The sequence below is a fragment of the Oryzias latipes genome, chromosome 19 (genome assembly GCF_053564925.1).
Source record: "Oryzias latipes strain Hd-rR chromosome 19, Olatipes_Hd-rR_3.1".
NCBI lineage: Eukaryota > Metazoa > Chordata > Actinopteri > Beloniformes > Adrianichthyidae > Oryzias > Oryzias latipes.
Window position 1 is genome coordinate 19798405 of NC_136255.1, and position 18329 is coordinate 19816733.

Below are 18329 nucleotides of genomic sequence, written 5' to 3' on the forward strand. Positions count from 1 at the left end.
AAAGGTTTGAGTTTTTCTTATATACACAAAAAGAAATATAAGAAAAGCAGCGAAACAGTGACAGAAATTAAATGTGGATATTTATCTTTTTTTTTTAAACTAACTAGGCTGGATAGGAGGACAATATCTAGACGCCCAGATTTCCTTTAAAAAAACATGCGAGGTAGTAGAATTCTTCAAAAGTGCCTTTACACATCATTTAGGAATTAATGATGGATTATAAATGAGTACCGGTAATTAAAGCCAAAACCACCTCAATGGTAGTTTTTCAAAATAATGGCTCAGAGCCGGGGTTTGCAACCTTCAACACTTAAACATCCATTTCTTCCTGACTACAACCCAGTCTGAGCTACTACTTCAGTAGAGAAATTTAAAAAAAAAAAAAAATTTAAATTTCTTTTTGTAAATGTTGCGATAACTAAAAATTAACTTATTTTTGCATTAAAAAAAACGTTATCATTAAAAGAAATTTACGGTGTTCTTTGAAACATGAAATGGGTTAAACTTTTGACCAAGGTTCACATGACTTCAAAATAAGTCGCCCTGAACCACAGGATCATCTCCATGCAGCAAAACAGTTTACCGGTATTTCTTTGTTGTTGGTGCATCGCAGCCAGAAATCCACTACAATCTGATCTGATTCGCTGATCACATTATCTATGGTACACGGTACTCAAATATCTGTCAAGATGATCAACATTGGTAAACTAAGAAGCCTAGTAAAATATTATGGCTACTCCAATTAGGAGAAATATGCTTGAATGAACTTTGACTTATCTTAGCTGGTTAGTTTCACTTGATGCACTGTAGTACAAAAAAATCTTACTTTTTGAGACGTAAAGAAGGAGACACAGGATGCAGACTGAAAGCCTTCACTCTTAAATGCAGTTTTATAAAATGTGTCCAATGTGGGTCAAGAAATGTTTCTCCTGGAGGGAGCTTCAAAGACAAATGAAGGAAAGAAAGCAAAGCTCAGGGGGCTTATTCTATTTTTTTATTTATTTCAAAACTACAAAAAGATGCTTCAAGTAGAGACTTTCTTGATTTTTTTTGTAAGTTTTCAGAATCTATACCACTTCTTTAGTTGTGTAACCACGTAATAGTAAACATAATTCTTGTGATATCTGTTGCGTAAAAATGGAAACAGAACAATTTGTCCACCAAATTCAAAAATGTCCAGTAAAACCACAGTTAAGGTATTTGTATGTTTTAAAAAGTTAATCTAAAAATTTTCATTTCATAGATTTGTACTCTTTGCAAGCTTTTACTACATCTAGATTTTGATCTCAGCATCATTCCCACATACTAGATTTGGTTATCTCCACCCCACTTTTATTTTCCATTAGCTACCCCCCCCCCCCCCCCCTCAGAATCCCCCCAACTCTATGTTTGAACTCCCTCCTCAACAAATCCCTCTCTTTGCGAATTCCCTGCAGCACCGTGCGGTTCTCCTGAGCCCGGCGCACCAGGTAAGGGATGGTGTCGTCCACTGAACCGTACGGCACCGACTTGTACACGGCGTAGCCCTCCTTAGCTGATGGAAGAGGAGCGAAGGCATGAAATGTGAGGCAAAAAAGTATTACTCAGCCACGAATCGTGCAAGATCTCCAACTTAAAAAGTTGAGAGAGGCCTGTCATTTTCATTGTAGGTATACCGGAACTATGAGAGACAAAACGAGAAAAACAACCTAGATAATCACAATGTCTGATTTTTAAAGAACTTCTTTGGAAATTATGGTGGAAAGTAAGTATTTGGTCAATAACAAAAGTTCAACTCAATACTTTGTTATATACACTTTGTTGGCAATGACAGCAGTCAAACGTTTTCTGTAAGTCATCTAAACTGTTGCTGGTATTTTGGCCCATTCCTCCATGCAGATCTCCTCTAGAGCAGTGATGTTTGGGGCTGTCGCTGGGGAACACAGACTTTCAACTCCCGCTAAAGATTTTCTATGGGTTTGAGATCTGGAGACTGGCTAGGCAACTCCAGGACTTTGAAATGCTTCGTATGAAGCCACTCCTTTGTTACCCGGACAGTGTGTTTGGGATCGTTGTCATGCTAAAACATCCAGCCATGTTTCATCTTCAATGTCCTAGGTTTTCAAACTAACGATACATGGCCCCATTCATTCATTCTTTTGCTGTAAAACAGACCCAAAGCATGATGTTTTACTGTAGGTATGATGTTCTTTGGATGCAACTCTGCATCCAAAGAACTGCAACCCAATCCTCTTCTGGGTCATCTAAATGTTCTCTAGCAAACTTTAGACGGGCCTGCACATGGACTGGCTTTAACAGGGGGACATGTCTGGTACTGCAGGATTTGAGTCCTTGGCAGTGTAGTGTGTTACTGGTGGTAGTCTTTGCTACTTTGGTACCAGCTCTCTACAGGTCATTCACTAGGTCCCCCCATGTAGTTCTGAGATTTTTGCTCACCGTTCTTGTCATCATTTTGACCCCACGGGGTGAGATCTTGCAGGGAGCCCCGGAGATTATCAGGGTTTTTGTATGTCTTCCATTTCCTAATAATTGCTCTCACAGTTGATTTCTTCACACCAAGCTGCTTCACCTATTCCAGTCTTCCCAGTCTGGTGCAGATAAACAATTTGGTTTCTGGTGTCCTTAGACAGCTCTTTGGTCTTGGCCACAGTGGAGTTTGGAGTGTGTGTTTGAAGTTGTGGACAGGTGTGTTTTATATAGACAACCGGCTCAAACAGGTGCCATTAATACAGGTAACAAGTGAAGGACAGAGGATCCTCTTACAGAAGAAGTTACAGGTCTGTGAGAGAGAAATCTTGCTTGTTTGTAGGTGACCAAATACTTATTTTCCACCATGATTTCCCAAATCTTCTTTCTCTTTCGGCTTTTCCCATCAGGGGTCGCCACAGCGATTCATCCTTTTCCACCTCACTCTATCATGAACATCTTCTACCCTAACGTTAGCCAACTTCATGTCCTCTGTTAAGACATCCATATATCTCCTCTTTGGCCGTCCTCTTGCCCTCCGGCCAGGCAGCTCCATCTCCAACATCCTTCTACCAATATATCCACTATCCCTCCTCTGAACATGTCCAAACCATCTCAGTCTGGCTTCTCTGACTTTGTCGCTAACACAGGCAACATGAGCCGTCCCTCTGATGTACTCGTTCCTTATCCTGTCAAACCTGGTCACTCCTAAGGAGAACCTCAACATCTTCATCTCTGCTACCTCCATCTCAGCCTCTTGTCTCTGTCTCACTGCTACCGTCTCTAACCCATAGAGCAGAGCTGGTCTCACCACTGTCTTGTACACCTTTCCTTTGAGTCTTGCTGGCACTTTTCTGTCACACAACACTCCTGACACTTTCCTCCAACCGCTCCAACCTGCCTGCACTCGCCTCTTCACCTCTTTTCCACACTCTCCATCACACTGAACTGTTGACCCCAAGTACTTAAACTCCTGCACCTTCTTCACCTCAGCCCTCTGTAACCTAACGCTTCCACCTTGATCCCTCTCGTTCAGACACATGTATTCTGTCTTACTACGACTGACCTTCATACCTCTTCTTTCCAGAGCAAACCTCCACCTCTCTAGCTGTTCCTCCACCTGCTCTCTACTCTCACTGCAAATTACGATGTCATCCGCAAACATCATTGTCCAGGGAGATTCCTGTCTGACCTCGTCTGTCAGCCTGTCCATCAGCATAGCAAACAAAAAAGGACTCAAAGCTGATCCTTGGTGTAGTCCCACCTCCACCTTGAACTCCTCTGTCTGACCTACAGCACATCTCACCACCGTCATACTTCTCTCATACATGTCCTGAACTACTCTGACATACTTCTCTGCCACTCCAGACGACCTCATACAGTACCACAGCTCCTCCCTCGGCACCCTGTCATACGCCTTCTCTAAATCTACGAACACACAATGCAGCTCCTTCTGACCTTCTCTGTACTTTTCCATCAACATTCTCAAAGCAAAAATGGCATCAGTGGTGCTCTTACGGGGCATGAAACCATACTGCTGCTCACAAATCTCCACCTTCTTCCTAAGCCTGGCTTCCACTACTCTTTCCCACAGCTTCATTGTGTGGCTCATCAACTTTATTCCTCTATAGTTGCTGCAGTTCTGCATGTCACCCTTGTTCTTAAAGATCGGGACCAGAACGCTTCTCCTCCATTCCTCAGGCATCTTCTCACTCTCTAAAATCCTATTGAACAACCTTGTTAGAAATTCCACTGCTGTCTCTCCTAGGCACTTCCATACCTCCACAGGTACGTCATCAGGACCAACGGCCTTTCCGCTCTTCATCCTTTTCAGAGCCTTCCTAACCTCATCCTTTCCAATCTCTGCTACTTCCTGCTCCACAACAACCACATCTTCCTCCCTTCTTTCCCTGTCATTTTCCTCGTTCATCAGCTCCTCAAAATACTCCTTCCATCTTTTCTGTACACTCTCCTGGGTTGTTAGCACCTTTCCATCTCTGTCCTTAATCACCTTTATCTGTTGCACGTCCTTCCCATCTCTGTCTCTCTGTCTGGCTAGCCTGTACAAGTCCTTCTCTCCTTCCTTTGTGTCTAACCTGTCATATAGCTCATCGTAAGCTTTCTGTTTGGCCTTTGCCACCTCTCTTTTCACTCTACGCTGCGCTTCCTTGTACTCCTGTCTACCTTCCTCAGTCCTTTCTACATCCCACTTCCTTTTAGCCAACCTCTTCCTCTGGACGCATTCCTGTACTTCCTCATTCCACCACCAAGTCTCTTTACCGTCTTTCCTCTTTCCAGATGACACACCTAGCACCTTCCTACCTGTTTCCCTGATAATCTCTGCTGTAGTTTTCCAGTCCTCTGGAAGCTCATCCTGACCACCCAGGACCTGCCTCAACTTCTGCCTAAATTCCTCACAAGTTTCTTCATTCTGTAGCTTCCACCACTTGGTCTTCTTTTCTGTTTTCCCTCTCTTCTTCTTCCTGACCTCCAGAGTCATTTTACACACCACCATGCGGTGCTGTCTGGCTACACTCTCTCCTGCCACCACTTTGCAGTCATTAACCTCTCTCAAATGACCTCGTCTACATAGGATGTAGTCCACCTGAGTACTCCTACCTCCACTTCTGTATGTCACTCTATGTTCCTCTCTCTTCTGGAAGTAAGTGTTGACTACAGCCATTTCCATCCTCTTCGCAAAGTCCACCACCATCTGTCCCTCCAGATTCCTTTCCTTCACACCAAACCTGCCCATCACCTCCTCATCACCTCTGTTGCCCTCACCAACATGCCCATTAAAGTCTGCTCCAATAACAACTCTCTCTCCTCTGGGAAAACTCTCTATGACCTCATCCAACTCACTCCAGAATCTCTCCTTCACTTCTAACTCACAGCCAACCTGTGGCGCATACCCACTGACTACATTCACCATCACCCCTTCAATTTCTAACTTTAGGCTCATCATCCTGTCTGAGACTCTTTTCACCTCTAGAACACTGTTCACAAACTCCCCCTTCAGAATCACTCCTACCCCGTTTCTCTTCCTATCAACACCATGATAGAACAGTTTGTATCCTCCTCCAATACTACGTGCCTTGCTGCCCTTCCACCTTGTCTCCTGCACACACAGTACATCTACCTTCCTTCTCTCCATCATGTCTGCCAGCTCTCTGCCTTTCCCTGTCATTGTGCCAATGTTAAGAGTCCCTATTCTCAAACCTATGTTCCTGCCTTTCCCCTTCTCTCTCTGGCCACGGACCCTTCTGCCTCCCCTCTTTCTTCCACCAACAGTAGTCAAATTTCCACCGACACCCTGTAGGTTAACAGCATCGGTGGCGGTCGTTGTTAACCCGGGCCTCGACCGATCCGGTATGTCTAAAGTGTTGTGGATGATTCGCATGGTTATTTTGGCAATTTTTACGCCGGATGCCCTTCCTGACGCAACCCTCTCTATTTATCCGGGCTTGGGACCGGCACAGAAGTTACTGGCTTGCAACCCCTGTGGCTAGATTCCACCATGATTTCCCAAATAAATTACTAAATTCTGACATGTTTTTCTGTTTTTTTTTATAATCTTATTTTGTCTCTCATAGTTGAGGTTTACCTATGATGACAATTACAGGCCTTTCTCATCTATTAAACCCTTGTGCTATCCTAGGCACTTTAACATTGGGAGTTGGGTCATCTAGACCCACTAGACAGTGCTCTGAACCTTTTTTCTTCAATGATTCTTCATCTTCAATGGTGTCCATGGATTACACGAAATCCTCTTCACCTTTATCCACCTTTGTCATGGTCGGAATAACATGTCAATGTAATGGTGGGGTCATAGGATAGCACAAGGGTTAGGTGAGAGAAATTGCACAATTGGTGGCTGACTCAATATTTCTGTTCTCCACTATATGTCTTTAAAAGTAAAAAAAATAAGAAGTTAAAAATGTCAGACTTAAGTCTTACCCAGTGTGAGGGAGACATAATCACACATGCCCAGCAGTTGACCGAAACACACCGAGCCTCGGTCTTTGTCGATGTGCAGCTCCTCCATCCTGGAGATGGAATACCAACAACCAGGAGGGTTTGAAGTTTGGCTTTTTTAAGAGGTCAGAAGTGATGACCACCTCCTGTGTCAGTAATAATTCCACTTGCTATCCATAAATGTTTGAAACATATGCTTTTAATTGAGTAGATGAGATTTATTTGGATGGCAAATTTTAAAATGGATTTAGTCATATTTAATATTTTTTCCTCAATCACCAGTTAGAGATCTTAGATAAAGTTGGACAAAACTAGTAAAGCTTCAAGCATATTTCTGTTCAATTTTAATATTAAAAATATTTATATTCAGTTTGAGCGCATTCTTTTATTACAAATCCTGAGCATGTTTTGAAAAAAATCTAAATTTGGTCAAAAGAAGTACAAAGAAAAGGTGCAATCACTCAATGCAATGAGGAAACATCCTGTTTTCAATTGTTTATGAGAAAATTCGTAGAGGAATTTATAGTTTCTGTGCACTTATTTTAAATAACTTCTGTTCATTAGTCTTTTACAAACCGTTTGGCAGCTCGTCTCACTGACTCCTCATTGTGTGAGGCCACTATGATCCGGTAGCGCTCAGGATTCTGGGAAATGGTCCTCAGCATCACATCCAAGCAGCCGTTGTAGCTGCAAACAAAAGTGATGTTCGATTCCACCAAATTAAGTTAGTTGAAAAGCCTTCACACAACCTTAACCTTAAAATTCCGTTCACCCAAATTGACTCCACAATGTTGATGTATTTCTTAAAAAGATCATTTCATGTCTTATTGTGAGTAAACCCACCTGTCATTGGTGTCCTCCCAGCTTTGATGGATTGGGTCGACGCGTCCCTCTTTCTCCGCCAGCTTCCTCTCTTTGTCCATGTAAGCTCCTCGCACCAGCTTCACGCCCAAACAGAAACCTTCCCGTTTGGACAAACTCAGAGCCTCCAACAGCAGAGATCTGGACTCCTGAACGTCAGCACAAACAGACAGGACTTTATCTGGGTGAGAACACAACTTTTTATTTAAAAAAAGGAAGATTACTCTAAATGTAGAAACATTCTCCATCTACGTACCTTCAGATAACACTGATACGTGTTCCAAATCCAAGCACTATCCCTGTTGTACTTCTTCATCATCGCCATGGTGACCAGAGACAGGGCGGGGTTCATGTATGTGTACTCAGCATCCACCAGGACTCGAACGTTATTTATACTTGCCTTTAAAAAAAAGGCTAAACTCAGATAACATTTGAATTTCTATTTTTAGAATTGTTTGATATGAATACTTATAAGCAATGAAATAATGGATATTAGTTTACAATAAAATAACACAAAATAAAAAATATATTTTTTAAATTTTTCTCTAAAAATACGTTTTAGTAAATGCTGTTTTGTACATTATTTAATGAATTTAAGGAATAATTTAAAACATTAAGAAACAATGATGTAAAAAAGGTATACAAAATAAATTGGGCACAGTACAGGCATGCTGAAACGCTTTAATTTAAGGTTTTTATTTATTTACTATTCATTCAAATGACTTTATATTGACAGTTTTGGAGAAAAAAACAGATTATTGACCTAAACAGTCACAAAGTTCTAAGTTTTATGGTGTTACCTTTGCTATTTTGTCAAGTCTCTGCAGGCCGTGCATCAGGTGAGTGCCCTCTTTTTGGTCCAAACCAGGGAAGGTAACGTGCTGAAAACGGTTGTTTCCAGTAAAATCATTTTATGTCTTAATCATATGCGCTATAAAATATACAGAGAAAGAAAACTGTGTGACAGTATTTACTGGGTTGTGGATTTACCTCTCCGTCCATGGCTCTGACAAGCAGATCTAGATCGTACGGTTGTTGCGCAATGACGGCTGTGAGTTTCACCTTTGACACAAGCAACGCATGCCGATCAGTGAGAACCAGCAAACAAAGTTGGAGAAAACCTTCAGACAGGGTCATGGTAAAGTGATCAGGATTAAGCTGGAGCAGCTGCAGGCACAGCAAACAGCAAAATGTGAAATCTTATCTGTTTTTCCCACAAAGATAAAGCTGAAGGTCTTCAGAGTTGTTCTGTGTGTCAGCCTCTGGGTGACGCTTCACTCGGTCTGCACCACTTAATTGTTGATTTTTTTTTTCCCCATTAAAAAAGCTCTGCAAAGTGTGAGGTGGGGGAGCGTGGCCTTACACACAGCTCTGGGTTGAGCAGAGCCGTGACCTTTAGCTGCATCATTGGGTCTTTGCACCAGGCGTTGCTGTGGGACATCCGCACACACTCCAGCATGATCGCCATGTTGTCGTCGTACCGTCTCTCCCTAAAGACCATGAACCAGAAGAAGTGTCCAGGAATTAACTCTAAGCTTCAAAAGGTGTCTGATGGTGATTTTATACATGAATTTCTTTTAGATTTCTTTTCTTTTTTTTACTGCAGGCATACTCATTTAAGAGGAAATACTACAAGCCTTTTGATCCCTTTAGCTAGGTAACCAACTAACTACACAACTGCGTATTGCCATTGAGGAAGTAATGCACACAATCACTGTCTTTATTTATGTGTTCTCTAAATGTGCTCTACTGTTTGGTCGAGCAACCAATTAAAGGGTTAAAAAACGTTTTTGCAAAAACAAAAGGCTGGGATTATATAAATTAAATCAATTATTCAAACTCATTTTGATTAATCAAAGTCTATTTGAGAATGTTATGATTAATTGATTTAATATGTTGCATGTCCTGCCCACATAATGATTAAGATTAGGAGCAATTCTAATGTCAAGAAAATAGCAACATTTCTTTACCTTTAATTTAAATTTAATATAATAGATTTAATAAATCTATGTATTTTTTTCTTTGTTTTTATTGCTGAAAGTTGCTTGAAATAAACCCAATCAATCAAGACTTTTAAAGAATATTTGTTAGGTTCAGTAATTTTATCAGTTTCCAAATACTTGACCAAACGTCTGACCAAAGGTTTCAAAACTTTTAGGATTTACTCAGAATGATCAATGTTGCTTTGAAAGGGGAACTCTGTGGGTATGACACTAAGTGGATTAACAGAACCAGAACAAAATGTTGAAAAGGCTCAGTCAGACCCGGTGCTCTCTCCGAGGTCTTCCTCCATAGGGACAGCCAGCATGGGCCTCAGTCCCAACAGGCTCATCTTCTCCATGGATTGAGAGATCTCGCTTTCGTTCTCGCCGGCTACAAACTGAGCGTAAACTGTGGGCCGCAGCAGCAAGGAGAAGGCCTTTCTTCCGAGAATGCTGCGCGCTGTGGACATAAGCTGGAAAGAAAAACAGGAGGTTAGACAGGCTGAGATTTCAGGAATTAGAGATATAAGTAGTTTAATTTACAGAGGTCACATGATGTCACCTTTCCACAGTTGTTGACCAACACTGGAAATGAGCAAAGACGGAAGACGGTCAAAGCCCGGAGCAGCTCTCTCAAACTCTTCACCCTGAAGGCGCTGGGATCCTCAAAGTTCAGAGCAGTGGGATGAAGCTCCGCCTGTTTGAACCCAACTGTCCTGGAGGCTGCGGTACCCAGGAGCCTCAGTGGCGAGAGGTGAAATGAAGATGGGCTCAAACGAGAGCACAACATCTTCGAAGGCCTCTGAGGTAATTGTGCTAAATAAAACAAATAGCTGATGGTTCTGTTCAAGGAAAAGACATGTTACTTGTTAAAGTCCCACTCCAATCAGCCTTTGATCTTGTGTAAAAGCGGTGGTCTTTTAATTATGATTATGCTGTTTTTACCCAAAATGTAAGAAAAAACAGTTGTTTATAGGACATAGTTTCTGCAGAGTGGCAGTAGTTTATTAGAAATTTGCCTCTGAGATTCATTAGAAAGTGTCCTGAAATGTGATGCAATTTACCGACAGACCAGAACAAACCTTCACTGCTACAGCTGTCATGCTGGAAGGAATCTTCCTTCCATCCCATGAGAAGCATTTTAAGCCATCAAAAGACAAGCAACTATGATCTGAGTTCATGAGTGACCGTTAAAAAAAAACGGAGTAAATATCAGGCGGAACCCTGAAGCAATCAACTCTTTTTCATTTCAACCGACACAAAGGCATACAATTGAAATCCCATTTAACATTTGGTCATTTTTCACTGTCCAGTTCAGCGTTTTTCTTATAGAAGCATACATATTATGCTTTGGCAATCTTTGGGATAATTTTGCATTTTCTTCTTACAGAACTCTTACAAAAACATTGAAATTTCAACGATTTCTTTCTTAGATCTATGCGAATCATTTGCTTTGGAAAAAGACACATTGCAAAAGCTAAGAAAATATATATATTTTAAAATGCCAAAGCACAGTTTTTCAAAAATGTTGTGAAAAGCAGACAAAAAATATTTACCATTAGTCATCTTTCCTTATCTTTGACGTGCTTCCTTAAAATCCAGTTGAATCTGACTATAAAATCTAAAGAGTGAAAGTTTCTGCAGGCTGCATATCAGAGTCTGTCAGAATGTGGAGAGTTTTTGATCCTATGGACCCTCAGACCCTGACCTGCGGTTGATCGCTCGTGTGCTGCGTCATTCACTGTTCAGGGACTCAGCCGGACCTTTCCGGTTTGTTTCTGTCTGTTCAAGAAGTAGACGAATAAACAACGTTGAACAGAAAAAAAAGAAAATGTTCTAAAACAATGAGATGACAAAATTGAACATAAATGAATTAACTTTTGATTTGAATATACATTTTAAATGTTAACATAAATTTGTTTAGGCACAATTTCTGAATGTTCACTGAAAGAGCTGAAACATTTTTGATTAATAATAAGATAGTTGAATTTAAAAAATGTTCCTTTAATTATAAGTTTAAAAAGGGAACAGCTTGGAAAGACAGGAAGGACTCAGCTAAAAAGAAGAAACCTTAAAATCAGTCAAATCAGTCAAATCTAGTAAAGTTTTCTTTAAAGAATCAAAATAATTTAATCGGGGTTCTTGCCAAATTCTTCTTTTTTGTCTTACTTTCTTTGTCACTATATTCTTTCTTCTCCTTTTAAAAGAAAACAAATCAACAGAACAGTTTTGTTAAAACCCTTTCAATTATTATCTGCTGTTTTTATATCTGTCATTTTTTTTAAATGGCTTTTCATTGTTAATTTTACCTCAACAAACCTTTGGATATTAATAGTCGTTTCTTTATTTTGTCCCAAATCTCATTTTTAAATCGTACTTTTACTTTGAAAATTCATCAACATAGGACAAAGTAAAAACCAAAACAACAAAACTTTTAAAAAAAAACATCTTATTTATTAAACTTAAAGCAGAAATTTTCACATATATACAAATTAGCATAAGATTAATTAAAGTATTCATGCACAATTCCCATTCCAAGTACAATGATTTGCTTTTCCTACTTCTATGTTTTGCTACATTGTGGCAATAAAAAATAACGGTCCTTTTTTTTGCGTTGTCAGTCTTTTGTAAATTCTCTGATGGTTCCACTGAGGTGCAGATGTCTCCGCAGGCTTTACCGATAGAGAGGCCTGAAGGGGATGCTCAGGGAGGAGTGAGGATCCAGACGCAGAGGGTATGATGGGAAGGCAGTGTAGAGGGTGGGAGGAGGGGTGGGGGAGGACAGGGAAGCTGGATGGTGCAGTACCACTTCAGGGCGATATGTCAAAGGGGGAGGGTGGGCGATGACACCTGGAGGATATGAGCAGGTGGAGGAGGAGGCAGATGGATGAGGCAGGCTTTGAGGATAAGCTCCAGCAGCACAGGCAGACGGCTGAAACGAGGAAGATCTAACCAAGCAAGAGGCGGCTTGGAAGGAGGGGGGAGGGAGGGAGGAAGATGCGTGGGTAAAAGAGCAAGGAGGGAAGGTGGAAGTGTGGGAGTTAGATGAGGCTTGGTGGGTCAGATTGGGGAGGTGCAGGGTGGGGCTTGGAGACAAACTCGGATATGGGAGAGTTTGCATCTGAGGGGGAATGGAGGGGTAAGAGCAGGACGAGAGGGCGCTGTGGGAGCATGGTAGAGATGGAGGCTGGTGGATGAGGGGTTGAGTGACAGCTGAAGGAGGATCTGGATTTGTGGGCGGGACATTTGGATAAGTAAAAGCTGTTGATGTCTGGTCGCTGGGTGGATTATCGCCGTGGAAAACGGCTTCACCCAGATAGAACTGGTGGGGCTGTGAATTATTGCAAATCTGAAGATTTGACTGGCAGGAGGCAGGAGGGGCAGGAAAGGAGGCAGGAGTCTGGGGGCTGACAGCCTCTGGCATGATGTGGTAATTAGTGGAGGAGGGCGTGGAGGAGGATGAGACGAGGGGCAGCGGGGAAGAGGCGGAGTCAGAAAGGGGTGGAGTTGGGAAGTTGAATGAGGTCTGCTGCAGGGCAGGAGTGTTAGGGTGATCAGGGCCAGATGAGAGAGAGAGGGGAGGATAGTTGAGGGAGTTCTGAGGCCCCGAAGTGTCAGAGGAGTCTGGGGCATGGGGCGAGGGGAAGGAGGAGGACGTCTGAGGAAGAGGAGCTGAAGGAAAAGAGGAGGAGTTGTCTTGAGTAGCACAAAAAGCGTAGGCTTGTTCCGCCATCGCCTCTGATCTGTGATGGAGAAGAACGAAAAAATTATGTCCATGCAAGTTCAGAAGTTACTTCTTGACGTTGTATGACACTAATTCGCGACAAACCATTAAATCCTGAACTCAAACTAATTTAGCATCACCTTGAACAAAGACGAATATCATTTTTTTTTAAATTGGAAATAAATTCAGGCATGAAATGGTTGATAAGAAAGTAATCAAATGTTCAAATTCAACAAAAAACGGAACAATCAAAAGTAAAACGATGATTTTTAATGCAAATTTGTGCAAACATTTATTTGGTTCAGCTTCTTACAATCTAAGAAATCCTACTATTTCAATTGCAAATGATTCAATATTCTACCTGCATCCAAACTGCCATAATTCATAATGTTTGCCTTCTAAAAGTTTCAAATAAATAAAGTCAGCTGTAGAGAATTATGTTTTTGAAAAGTTTAATCTATTAGCAAAAAAAAGTCAGTGGCCAACACTTATCTCCATGTTTTTTTCACAAAAATTAATGAGTTGTTAGAAATTCAAGATGCCTCCAGGTACCAGATGCTGCAACTAAAACAATTCCAACTGACAGAAACTATTGAAGTGATGTTATTAATGATGTGAAATAAGTCCAAAACTCTTACCCCAATGGCAGATCTTCCTTAAATAAGCAAAAAACGATCTGCCAATGGAGTAAGAAAAACAGATTGACCAAGAAATCTTACTTTAAGAAAATAATTCTGGTCGCTAAGACATGTTTTCTTACAGTAACAATTTTCTGCTATTTAAAAGCGTTTAATTAAGTAAGACTCTTTTCCTTGAAACAAGGATTTTGAAAGATTTAATTTTCTTGTGGCTGAAACATCATTTAGACCCAGCAAGTGTGCAGAAAGCAGAGTGTTTCAAAAGCCACTGCAAATGTTGAAATTGAGGACATAAACCAACACAAACATGTGTTCAAGACTCTTTGAACTACCTTTCAATCATCCTCTCTGCCTCTTCATTTTCTTGTCTTTCTTGCATTCTGTGGTTCATTGCAATACCGATATCAGACATCCCCGAGGCTAGGAAACTCTGGCCCAGGTCCAGCGACTGGTCATGGGCCAGCACGTCCTGATAGGAAGCCTCGCCAGCTTTGAAGACGCAGCGGGGCTCAGGTGGTTGAGGCAGAGAGGCCAAGCCGAGCGCCTGCAGGTCCGTCCTGGGGCTCGTGGGCTCTGGCAGAAACTCAGCAGAGTCACAGTTTGCTGAAAGAAAAAGAAGAACAAACAGATTTTAGAATGATACGTTTAAAGACCCAAACCGATGAAAATTGTATTTTTAATATGTTCTTGTGGCATTTTTCTGATGATGAAGGACATGTATAAAGAAAATTAAGCCTAAAATTAAATTTGAGTATTTCTTTATTCAAATCACTGTGAATCAGGAGCAGACAAAAAAATGCAGTTGGAAAAAGAGGATATTTGTGACGTAAATATTACACTGCGTGATCTAAGTGATGCATCCACTTGTAGACAGTTAGATCTGTTTATGTCGTCGTTTTCCTTGTCAGACCTGGTATCAGGCTCTAAACTGTACGGCTGGATAGCGCCAATATTGCTCGCCATTTTTCTTACACCGGTAACGTTAGGTTGGGGGTGCGAGGGGCTGTAAGCTAGCGGGAGAGGCCATAAATAGTTCTCAGTTAAGTAAGCTGTGCATATGACAATACAAAGGATTCTGATTCAGTTATGTGGATGACAGGAAGGGGGGCAGTGTTGCTCCGGGCCAACTGTCCAGCCCACAATCTCTGATAAATTACTGCTGCTCTGCAGAAACTATGTCCCAGAAAACCACACAGGTTTTTAGATTTTGGCCAAAAATCTCATAATCATAATTAAAAATAAAACCAATCAAAAGATGATTGAACTCTAAGTAAACACTCACCGTTCTCCAAAGTGTCCTTCAGGTTTACAACTTTGCGCTTTTGTCTTGCATCTCTTTGTCTGTCAAAGACATTGATTTCAGTGTTGAAAAATACAAGAATTTGCCTAAATTCCCTTGTTTTGTTTGTTTGTTTTGGTTAATAATTACCGTTTGCTGTTCATGCCGTCCTCTCTGAAGCCTTTAGCGAAGGGGTTGGAGTTGATCTTTAGGTCTGTGATCTGAAAATACAGTTCTTGTTAGTTCTTGGTATCTGGCACTGATTTATTCCCAGACGGTCATGATCATGCCTGTACTGTTTGAACTGAATTGGACTGCCCAGGGTGTACTAACAGTAGCCGGGACAGGCTTTGGCAACCCATGACCCCCAATAGGAATTTGCAGTTTAACAGATGGATGAATTGATCTCATAGAAGAGAAATTCCCTTGTCATGGCAGATCAACAGTTTAGATGAAACACAGTGGTACCTTGCTGTTCTGGTAGGCGGTAACTGTGATGAACTGGGTCTCGGGGAACACAAAGGTGTGCTGTCCTCCACCCCACCTCAACATGTCTCTGGCTTCAATCACATGAACTCTGGGCTGGTAGCGATGCAGCGAGTGCAGGATGATCTTGATGAACATAAAAGTGACACTCAAAATAAAAAAAAGCAACCAATGACTCTTTTATGCTGTGTCCATCAGCAGCACATACATGTCCCTGTGTGTCCAGCGTGTTGTTGGTCAGCTTGGCATAATGAAAGGAGATGGTGCGACTCTGCCAGTGTGCGCCTGTGGCAGGCGAGTCTGGGTGGATGAACGCCCGGTCTGGTAGCCTGGCTTCTGCTGCTCCAACGGCCTGCCAGCCACCACCTTGGAAACGATAGCGAGAGTTGTCCACTGGAACGATGTCGAGGAGGAGGATGTAACGGAAAGACGGGTTTAAGCCAGACAGCTTCAGCCTCAACCCCGGGAACATACGCCTGGAAACAGGTCATAGGGCATATATGAATCTTTACGGAGCAAAAAAGAAAGAATTCATCCCATCCATTAATCGTCCTCCGCTTATCTGGGACCGGGTCGCAGGGGGCAGCAGTCTAAGCAAAGATGCCCAGACTTTCCTATTCCAGGCCACTTCCTCCAGCTCCTCTGGGGGGACCCAGAGACGTTCCCAGGCCAGCCGAGATATGTAATCTGGCCTGGGTCTTCCTCGGGGCCTCCGCCCAGTGGGACATGCCCGGAACACCTAGACGCCCGAGCCACCTCAACTGGCTCCCCTCAATGTGGAGGAGAAGCAGTTCTATTCCGAGCTCTTGGCGGGTGACCAAGCTTCTTTCTCTATCTCTAAGGGAGCGCCTAGCCACCTTATGCAGGAAGCTCATTTCAGCTGCTTGTAATCAGGAACTCGTTCTTTCGGTCATTACCCAGAGCTCATGACCACATGTGAGTATTGGGACGAAGATTGACTGGTAAATGGAGAGCTCTGCTTTTTAGCTCAGCTCTCTCTTCACCACAACGGACCGGGATGAAAAGCCAGAAAGTATTTTTTTCAAAGTATTCTCACCTGCCCTTTTTTGTAATGATCATCTCTGTTCCCTGTGAACTGAACTGCTTCCACAGAGCCGAGTTCTCCAGCTCCATCTTCACCTCATCTCTGTGGAGCTTAGCAGCCTCGCTGTGGACAGGTGGGGGCACCAGCATCCTCTGGGTCATGTCACAAGTGGGAGCGAATAAAAGTGTGTGTGCAGGGGCTTCCCTGTCTGCAGAGATCAGGAAGAAGTATAGTTCAATTACAGCAAAAAATAATTTGAAGTAACTTTTCAAAGTCACACTTGAGTTTTAAGTCTTTTGTCAAAATGTCAAATATCAACCTCCTTCACAGACTGTTGGTTTTTAAATAAATCTAAAGGAAAAAGTTTTGACAACAATATATTTTTCATTTGAAAATGCAGCTTCCCCTCACCTCGGTTACAGCGATCTCCAACGCTGTGAGTCACACTGGGGTAAACCTCCACATTGAGCATGTTTGCAGTTGGTCTTCGTCTTTTGATTCCCTCAATTTCCACCAAGCAACATTCTCCAGTTGTCCTTCAGGTTGTTCCACTCTCTTTTGATCCGCTGTCTTTGGTGTGAGAGCCCAAAGCGCCCGGTCGGCTCTCTTATAGGTGTCCAGGACTTCACACTTTGGACCAAATGGTCCCACTTTCACTCAGTTTCTTGTTTGCTTCCTTGTTTCTCCACCCCATCTTTGCAGCTTTCCTTCTGTCCCTGATCAACAAACGTAAATGGAATCAGTTAAACTTTGATAAAGGAAAGAAATGCATGCTTTTATTTTTCTAGCTTGAGTGCAAGAGAAAATGGACTTTACTGCTTCTTTGATATTATGAAACAAATCCCAAAATTGGGCACATTTAGAAAATTTCAATTCTAAAACATTCACAGATTAACATAAGAAAACAAGACAGAATCAGAGGTGACTCTTTGATCTAGAAACAACAAATAAAAGCTGTCTGAGAAAGTTCTTCTGCTTTCTTTATTTTACCTTCTCCGCACAATCAAGTTAATCCGATCTGCTTCATTTCTTTGTTCCTGCAACACTTTGCAGGATTTCAGAAATAAACACAACTCATAATTCAAAAACACACCGCATTTGTGACCAGGAACATGCAAACAAAGGAAAATGCATTAGAATTAGTATCTGTAAAATGATCCTTCTATTATTTTCAATTTTTTTTTAATCAAAAGAGTTTTGCAGACGTTCTTTTACAAAGGAAATGAGCTTTTTAGAATTGTTTTCCAAGAATTTTGACAATTTCAAATGACAAATGTAGCATGCAATATTTTACGTTTAAATGAGGGCTGATGTTGTTTAGAATGAAATAGTAATTATATGGATTAGTTTTGGAGAGCACAGGAAGCACACAAAAGAATCACTTCTCAGCTCAAGTTATCAATCTGTTAAGGTGAGAATTTGGGGGTAAAAAGGAGAGTAGGAAGAAGGAACAGAACACTTGAGATTTGTTTGTCCCAGATTGAAACTTAAAATCAAAAAGGTGCCTAAAACAGCTGGATACAAATAGAAGAGAAACAGCTGTTTATTTATGTATTTATTTATTTTTTAACGTTCATATCTTTCTTTTGCCTTATTGAGCATTTTTTACATCTTATAATCTATCTATCTATCTATCTATCTATCTATCTATCTATCTATCTATCTATCTATCTATCTATCTATCTATCTATCTATCTATCTATCTATCTATCTATCTATCTATCTATCTATCTATCTATCTATCTATCTATCTATCTATCTATCTATCTATCTATCTATCATATACATTTTTACTTAATAACCATATCCACCATACTATGAGTTCACAACCTACATGTTTAAATTATTTACACCAGTCTATTGTTTTGGCACT

General features: G+C 41.4%; 3 protein-coding genes across 4 annotated transcripts; all 3 read right to left on the minus strand.

Annotated features, from left to right (window-relative positions):
* Positions 1-972: 972 nt before the first annotated feature.
* prodh2 (proline dehydrogenase 2) lies at positions 973-11031 on the minus strand. Of its 2 annotated transcripts, none has more exons than XM_023949245.2 (11): positions 10841-11031; positions 9847-10126; positions 9567-9757; positions 8666-8792; positions 8293-8364; positions 8103-8183; positions 7559-7702; positions 7285-7451; positions 7018-7128; positions 6424-6512; positions 973-1534 (listed from the first exon to the last, which is right to left on the minus strand). In XM_023949245.2, exons 2-11 carry the CDS (start codon positions 10072-10074, stop codon positions 1347-1349), a joined length of 1398 nt encoding a protein of 465 aa, XP_023805013.2. In that variant the 5' UTR covers positions 10075-10126; positions 10841-11031; the 3' UTR covers positions 973-1346. The 2 variants fall into 2 exon arrangements, with proteins under 2 accessions (XP_023805013.2, XP_023805012.2); XM_023949244.2 differs by having other exon boundaries at positions 6424-6554; positions 10841-10978.
* A 685-nt stretch (positions 11032-11716) lies between these two features.
* On the minus strand, positions 11717-13262 carry LOC144987841 (uncharacterized). The gene has a single exon (XM_078937389.1). It carries the CDS (start codon positions 13015-13017, stop codon positions 11959-11961), a length of 1059 nt encoding a protein of 352 aa, XP_078793515.1. The 5' UTR covers positions 13018-13262; the 3' UTR covers positions 11717-11958.
* Positions 13263-13967: 705 nt separating this feature from the next.
* Positions 13968-16645, minus strand: tbx6 (T-box transcription factor 6). The gene is made up of 6 exons (XM_011488047.4): positions 16469-16645; positions 15620-15887; positions 15394-15537; positions 15076-15146; positions 14929-14987; positions 13968-14249 (listed from the first exon to the last, which is right to left on the minus strand). The coding sequence occupies exons 1-6, from the start codon at positions 16615-16617 to the stop codon at positions 13975-13977; spliced, it is 966 nt and encodes a 321-aa protein (XP_011486349.3). The 5' UTR covers positions 16618-16645; the 3' UTR covers positions 13968-13974.
* Between the last annotated feature and the right edge of the window lie 1684 nt (positions 16646-18329).